General features: G+C 36.4%; 1 protein-coding gene across 1 annotated transcript in view; it reads left to right on the plus strand.

The window, feature by feature from the left end:
• The window catches only part of PLEKHA5 (pleckstrin homology domain containing A5), a 173,488-nt gene that overhangs the window by 132,688 nt on the left and 32,860 nt on the right, over positions 1-7,940 (plus strand). The window contains exons 9-10 of the mRNA XM_009648731.2: positions 303-771; positions 2,326-2,409. Of these exons, the coding sequence (XP_009647026.1) occupies positions 303-771; positions 2,326-2,409 (553 nt within the window). The remainder of the gene's footprint in view (positions 1-302; positions 772-2,325; positions 2,410-7,940) is intronic.

The following is a 7,940-nucleotide window of genomic DNA, read 5'->3' on the forward strand; positions in this document are numbered from 1 at the left end:
TTCCCAAATCTGTGACGTCGCATGGAGTTATTGTGGCCAAAGTGCAGGACCTGGTACTTAGCCTTGTTTAATGAAGCAGCTACTCAGAGAGATGATCCAACTTCAGCTGCTACGGTGCATTCAATCAATATAGTTGATTCTTTAATTGCTGTCTTGATTTACTTGCATGTTTTTAAAATGACACTTGTAGTATTAAAAAAAAAAAATAAGAGTTAGCTAGATAAACCTAAACAATATTGAAAAACCTTATATTGCCATAATATTAATGCTATCCACTAATAAAAAGAAAATGTGTGTTTCAGCGTAATCTCATATCAGACATTACCAAGAAACATGCCAAGCCATCGACCTCAAGTTTTACCCCGGTACCCAGAAGGCTACAGAACGCTGCCGAGAAACAGCAAAGCACGGCCGGAGAGCCTCTGCAGCGTAACACCATCTGCTTACGACAGAGCCATAGGACCAGTAACAGCCGAAGAAAAACGACGGTCGATGCGCGATGACACAATGTGGCAGCTCTATGAATGGCAGCAACGTCAGTTTTACAATAAGCAAACGACTCTTACTAGACACAGTACTTTAAGTAGCCCCAAAACTATGATTAATATTTCTGATCAGACAATGCATTCGATTCCCACCTCACCTTCTCATGGTTCAATCGCCGGTTTCCAAGGATATTCCCCACAGCGGACCTACAGATCAGAAGTGTCTTCACCAGTGCAAAGGGGAGATGTAACTATTGATCGCAGACACAGGACACATCATACTAAGGTAAAAATGCTTATTTTAGTAGTTAAAAATCTTATTTACGAGGATTTTTAGCTGAAGGTATACAGTTACTGTAAAACTGTTGTAGTGTAGTATATTTTATTACAATGAAGATTAAGTTACATCACTGTTTTCATGGAGAAAGGTTTGATTTTAAAAAGCATTTAAAAATCTGAAGGTTGTAAAAAGATATTTTTCTAATACACTAGGTAAAACATGTTGTCATAATATTACTGTCCGTGATATTATGTTTCTCTAAAGGAAAGAAAAGGAGTCAATAGGCAAATTATTCAGAATAGTTTGAGTTCTGTACAGAAATCTTTCTCCTTTCTAGCTTCTGTAACTAAGAACTCAGAGGACTGAAAATCACGGATTTCTTTCCACATGCTGTTTTCTGTTCTTCAGCCACAAGTTTGGCTGCCGTGGGTTCCAGCAGAAAACTGAGTGTAGTTGTTTCATCTGATGCCTCTGAGTTATTGGGGAGATCACTAAAGATCAGAGTCTATTTGCACACAACCTTAGTGCTTGACTAGTGTAACTTTGCTGGTCTTCATCAGTGAGAAGGAGACGCGACGAATTGTAAACATGGGTGCTGTATGTGGCTCTGCTATGTCCATCACACTTGTGTTATGCATGTTTTTTAATAGATTGGAGATAATTACATTAAAATCACTCTTTTAGTTAGATGTAAAGCTAGAGCTTGTATAAAATGCTCCTGAACATTTTTCCTAAATCTGTATCTCCAGTGTCTTTATATTTCTTGATGCAGGGGAAAAAATCTTGAACTACATCTTAAAGAAGTTTAATCAACTTACAGTTGATTAATAAGTCATATTTTTGGAAGTTTTTAAGTCCCTATCAACAGAGGAGTCATTTTGTTTTGACATTATCTGTGTCTAAACTGCACTGGAAATTTAGTAATCAGTGCTTCTCACAAAGCTAAGAAATACCACTAGGGTCAGTGCTGCAGAGCATGTACTTACACGTCCTTTCAGCCATCCTTTGCTTTCTCATATTTTTTTCCTTGTGGAACATTTTATGCTAGTATTTCATTTCATATTTAGCATCTTTTATATGAGATTCTTATTTACGTTTGGGTTTTCATGCTGTTTGGCTTGTGCACAGCTAGCTTTTTCCATTAACTTAGAAACACAAACCTGTTTTTAAGAGGTGAGTAATTAGAAGACTCTTTGAAATCAGTAGGGTAAATTTAAGATTTAAACTCCATCTGTATATTTTGGGTTTTTAACAGGTTTTGGTGATGAGTGAAAAACTAAGTGTTGTTGTTTACATGGGCTATGATTAGGGCAACAGCTGTGAGGGAGGACTGTTAATTAAATAAATTATGAAAGCTGGGTTATTTCTAGAAGTTAGAGGTAACCGACTCGAGTGTCCTAGATAGTAGATCAGCAGGGAGCATGACTGTCCAAAGTTGGCACGAACTATAGCAAATTTGTCATGAGTGTGAAGTTGGCTTGACTTCTTTTTTAGCATTTAATAGTTGTTGAGTCTTTAGATAACTGTGGATCATACTGTGCTATTTTGTTTTTTGTACAGCATGTCTTTGTGCCTGACAGAAGGTCAATGCCAGCAGGTCTGAGTTTACAGCCTGTTACTCCTCAGAGCCTCCAAGGCAAAACAGTGAGTTGGATTTTTATTTGGTACATGAGTTTTTTCTTAAGAATAATTCTTTAAGAATGAAAAGGCAACACTGATATCCTAGTCTATTCAAAGCTTGCATTAAATGTAGCCTTTATTTTAATTATCAGGGATTTTTAAAGCAAATAAGGAAGTATTCTGTGGTTACATTTAATTCTGAGAATATCATGTAGCTGCTGACTCCAGATTTTCTTTGAGAAATACAGAGGAGGTTTTTTTAATAATCTTTGATACATTACAGAAATTCCTGGGAGAGGGTAGAATACATCACAGAACACTGATTTCCCCATTAAGTATTTAGAAAACAGTAAAAGTCAAGTTTACCTTTTTTTGAAATCTTAAAGATGCTAGAACTGCATTTGGTTCTTTCTGACATCTCCCATTTTTTTGTGATAGAGTTGAAACTCTTATTGAAGGTATTTCATCAAAGGTAATATTGGTGAATACTGTCCACCTTCCTAACTGAAACATGACTCTTAGCCCAAAGCTAAGAAGTTGTCCTAAATTTACTACATTTACTTATCAGTTTTTGTCTCCTTTCTGTAATCATTCTCTGTCCATCTGAAATTACTGTTTGAGACAGTTATGAATCGAGACTACAGATTTTGAATCATACTGTGGGCAACAGCTCCCCAGTCAGTCCTTCCACTGCCTCAACCCCTGTTTCTTGCACTTCCCAGTGTGAATCCCTGGTGCCTTCAGCAACTTATGGGTTGGCCTTTGGCAGCTGGCGCCTTATCTCTGCGCCTTGTCTTCTGCAGACGTTTCTTTGGGTTCATGGCCCCATCAGTTCTCCTGGGCTCTGCTGCTGGAGCTGGGCTGGTGAGCGGGGTAGGGGGCAAGGAGGTCCAAGCTTCTGCCTGTAGAAACCAGAAGTCCTGCCCACAGCACAAGTGTTGCAGGGGCCAGAGGAGGAAACCCGTAGGTAGCTCTTTAAACAAAATTCTGTGTTGTGGTTGTTGCAAGAGTCCCGAGAGTTGAATCAAAAGCACAAGCACTTACAGCAATGTCAACAATGTTTGCAACATTATGAACGTCTAGAGAGAAGTAGAAATTACTGTTTGATGGGCTTCTCTCTGGAAAAAAAGAATGCTTGCAAACATTGGATTTAAGTACCATTAAATAGTTTATTCCTAATGGAATAAAATCGGACTTTTGCAGAACATACTGAGAAGATTTTTGATTTTGAAAAAGCATCTCACTATTCTTTTGTTTGAAGATCCTACTTTCCATTCTCTTATTTCTAAAAATAAGCTTTCTTGTGCTTTGAAATGATGTTAATTTTCAGACTGAAAGCATTGTCACAGATTTTTTTCAGAGAACTTAAAAATGTCTTGTATTACAGTCTAGATTCTTATGCTCACTCTCTGAAAATAAGTATTCTAAATCCAGGTATTGAAAGAGTACTGTAAGAGGCAGATTGGCCATTAGACAATTCGGCTTTGGTGTTGGTTTTCCCTCAAAGCAAATGGTTTTGGCAACTGAAGCTATGTGGAAATCCCTTGCTCCCTCTTGTGGGCTGCTTTGGTACGAGCTCACAGTGGTGCCAGTGCCACGCTTATTCTCAGGGATTTTTCTTCTTTATGCTAAGAAGCTGGTATTCGTTTTTCAGTAGTTTAATATGTGGTTCTCTGAAGCTTTATTCTTGACTTCTCTGCTTTGGGGAAATTCTGTGACTGTGGGAGAGAGGAAGCAGGGTTTTAGGGTTTGGGGGGTTTGGGGATTTTTAACTCCCAGAACTTGTGAGAAAATCAAAATGCTGGATAAATATTCAACCTCTTATAAGACTGACTTCTGGAGAAGTGTAAGAAACAGAAGCAAACAGGAACATAACAAAAATCCTTGTGATGTTAAGTGTTTAGTTTTCTTTGAAGTATTGCTAATAGAAGTGGTTCCCAGGAATGGTTCAGGTAGAGTTTCCCAAACTGACCTAAACTGATCTGTGTGGAATTACCTGACAAATACCCATTTGAGTGTGTCTTTATTTCCATTATATATATAATCTTGGGTTTTAAATACTATTCTTCATCCCTTCCTAAGGCTGTATTGTACATCTTAGTCATAAAAGTAAAGCAAGAAATTAACTGGTAGCCTCAGATCTGAGGCAGGTGAGATGGAAAATTATTTTTGTCATGCTTGTGCAGTTTTATTTTATGAAAGGTGATTGTTTCTGATGTAGTTCAGTTATCGTGGGGTTTTTATTATTTTTACTGTTAATTCTGACATACGTTTGAAGAATTATTTTGGAAACTAAATTTTCTTGAGGGTATTTTTGATTCTTTCACCAAGCTCAAATGCCTGTCCATGTACAAGTAATGATATCCTAAGGGCTAGAATTATCTCCCCCTTTACTTAAGTTGATATCATCAATTTGATATGCATTTCAGAAAAAGTTTGAGGACTGCACAGATTTCTCCTGCAAAATCCTCACTTATTTTTCTCCTTTATACAGAATGTTGCACTTTTAGGGCATTTGGAGTATCAGTTGTTTTGAGTAGTTAACCATTCAGTATATATGTACAAGTGGTCAATTGAGGGGAAAATGGTGTACCTTTTGTTGTATCGCTATAGAAAGTTTTTCTAAAAAAGATACTAAGAACCCTTATTTTAAGTAAGTGTTGTTTAGGATACCAATTAACTTTTTTTCTACTCTTTGGCTTCTCACACTGCACTCCTTCAGCCAGAGGAGCTCACGCTGCTGCTAATAAAGCTGAGACGGCAGCAAGCCGAACTGAGTAGTATCCGGGAACACACACTAGCACAGCTCATGCAACTAAAACTTGAGGCCAGCAGCCCAAAGGTCAGCTATAAAGCAATGTGTGTCATGTACCATTCTCACTAACTTGTGGTCATTCATTAATCAAAGTTTGCGTTGTACTGTTAGTGCCAATTTTTCTTACTACTATGGGAGTAGAATAGAGTAACACTGGTTCTTTGTGTATGTGGTGTTCTGCTATTAACCCTTTGAGGCTTTCCTCATAGCTCTTCTATATTAGCGGAGTCAAAATTACATAGGAATACTTTAAAATATATTATAGTTAAGTTTAAAGGTTTTTAGCCTATTGTTGTTATAATCAAAATGAGTAGTGATAGAATATGAGATTAATCTATTGTTTACACTGCCTTATATCAGATACAATCGTATGTGTAACCTGTGTACAAAAATCAGGACATGTTTAAAACACGGATTTATCAAAGGGTTTATAGTTGTCTGTGTAGTAGACGTTTACATGAGCCTACTGTACTTTATTTGTAAAATCAAATGTAATGTAGTAGTAGTCTGATTCATGGCATTTTCATCACTTCTGTTTTGGGATCAAAACTTGTTAACAGCTCACTAAAAAAAAGCAGATAAAAACAGCATTATATTTCTACATAAAACAAAAAGATCACTGTCTAGTGTATATCTTCTAAAGCTCTTTTCATGCATTCTGCACCTTCTGTCCCTTTCCTTTTTCCCTCTGACTGCTGCCTGCTAGAATGAGATTCTTTCACATCACCTTCAAAGGAATGCCATATATTTGGATCATCAGGTGGGATTTGCAATTTTCTTGTGTGTTTGTTTCTTAATGCTTTTTGCCTGCTCCTATCAAGCTGGAAATATTTGGGGAGAAGGATTTTTTTCAGTTGGATGTTTAATATATGCCCTTTTTAAGTAGCACATACTATCTTAATGGATTACAAATTTGACCTGTAACAAAAAAAACCCCTCAGTTTAAAATTCGTCAGAATACAGTAGCCACTCACCAATTAATGTTTCTGTTCTTCATGTCCTTCTTATAATAACACTAACTGTAACATTTTATCATCTTTAACCAAATTTGTAATATATATTTCCAAGCTCATATGACACACATGCAATTTATAGAAAATTAGTACTTCTGATAATTTTAGTTTTCTGAATTAAGAGTTAGGTGTTTCTACAGGACATTAAATGAAAGGGAGATCAAACATTAAAAAATGTTATAATCAAATCATAGCATGGCTCATTACCTTTTGTCCTTTTACTCAGTTTTTTCTTAAAGATTTATATAAGACTAAAACTTTGCTTCTTTACAACTTCTGATAACTTATGGAGCGAGGGTACGATTCTGTCTTCACTAACATAATTGATTGCAAGTGAAGAATTGTGATATCACATACCTCTTTATGGCTTTGTTGCACGATCAAATGGGACTTCTGTACAAGTTGTGTGTGAGAAGTTTTTATGTGGGAAATTTTTGCTAGCACTTACAAAAGTCAGTCATACGTGTGTAGAGGAAGAATAAGCAACTACGTGTCTGTTAGTTAAAAATATAAAACTCACTAGATCTTTTTCTAATATTCTTCCTTCTAATGAAATTTTTCGGCCTTACATTTAAAACCAACTGTTCTTAGAACTTTACTGTCTGACATGTCCCTGTGATAGGATTTCAATGAGTTACTAAAAACCACACATGCGCACGGAGACATACACATGCGCACATGCTTGGTTCACCCAGTGACTTTATTTTCCTGTTAGCTCTTGGAAACAAGGTGTGAATTGTGACCAATTCAGTTAGATGGCAATGCATTTCTAAACATCTCTGTCTCGTCTTAAGGGGCTGCAGGAGCTCCAAAACAGTAGGGAAAACCTGCTTGCTAAGTTAGGCGAAAATATTTCATTTAACTCAAATATTTCCATTTTATAATATCTTGGCATAAGGGAATAATTCTGTCTTCAACAGTGTAGTTCATTGCCAAGAAAAGACAGTTGTCCATGTGAAGTGTAAAACTATGTACCATGCTGTTGCTTGATTAGCCAAGCTTGTCAGTATACTAGACAGGATTATACAGAGAGAATTGCCTATGTATAACATGCAAAGTGGTAAAAAGGATTTTCTTTTTACTTGCATCAGATAAAATTTAGAAATGTGATGTGATAAATATTAATTTAGGGAAGTGTCTAAATCTTATAAATGTGCCATAATTACCCCTACCAGAGATGCAGAAATCACTGCACTTCTTACAGTAAGAAATCATTATCAAGTCCAAAATATATTACCTTAATTGCAGAATCATGGAAGAGCAGGTTGGAATACTTGTCCCAACTTCTGATCAATTTTTCTTTTTTTTTTTCCCCTTGTTTTAATATAATACTGCCACCTGCCTGTATGAAATAAATCCCCCTGAGAGTCTTTTGAGTACCACTGCTTCTAGGGGTGGTATCTCATTTATATCTTTTTGTTACTTTGCCCATTATCAGTTTTCCTTTATGTTGGGAAGAAAAAAAAAAAATCAAAAGTTCCTTTTAGTCTAATTGAGGCCTTTCCTCCTCATTATCCACATCTATAACCAGCTTGCATAATCACTTGCCCTCTTTGACTTTTAAATGCCCAGTGTACTTAAATTAGGTATTTCCACTCATATTTAATCTCTGAAAATAGTGTCAAAACCTGCTTTGCCTAGAGCATGTGGTGGAACTCCAGTCCTGTTATCTTCAACTCTCACCTTTTTGGCCACAAAGAATTCAGTACCGTCCTTAACAATAACTA

This window comes from Egretta garzetta, unplaced genomic scaffold (assembly GCF_000687185.1).
Source record: "Egretta garzetta isolate BGI_Z169 unplaced genomic scaffold, ASM68718v1 scaffold81, whole genome shotgun sequence".
Classification (NCBI taxonomy): Eukaryota; Metazoa; Chordata; class Aves; order Pelecaniformes; family Ardeidae; genus Egretta; species Egretta garzetta.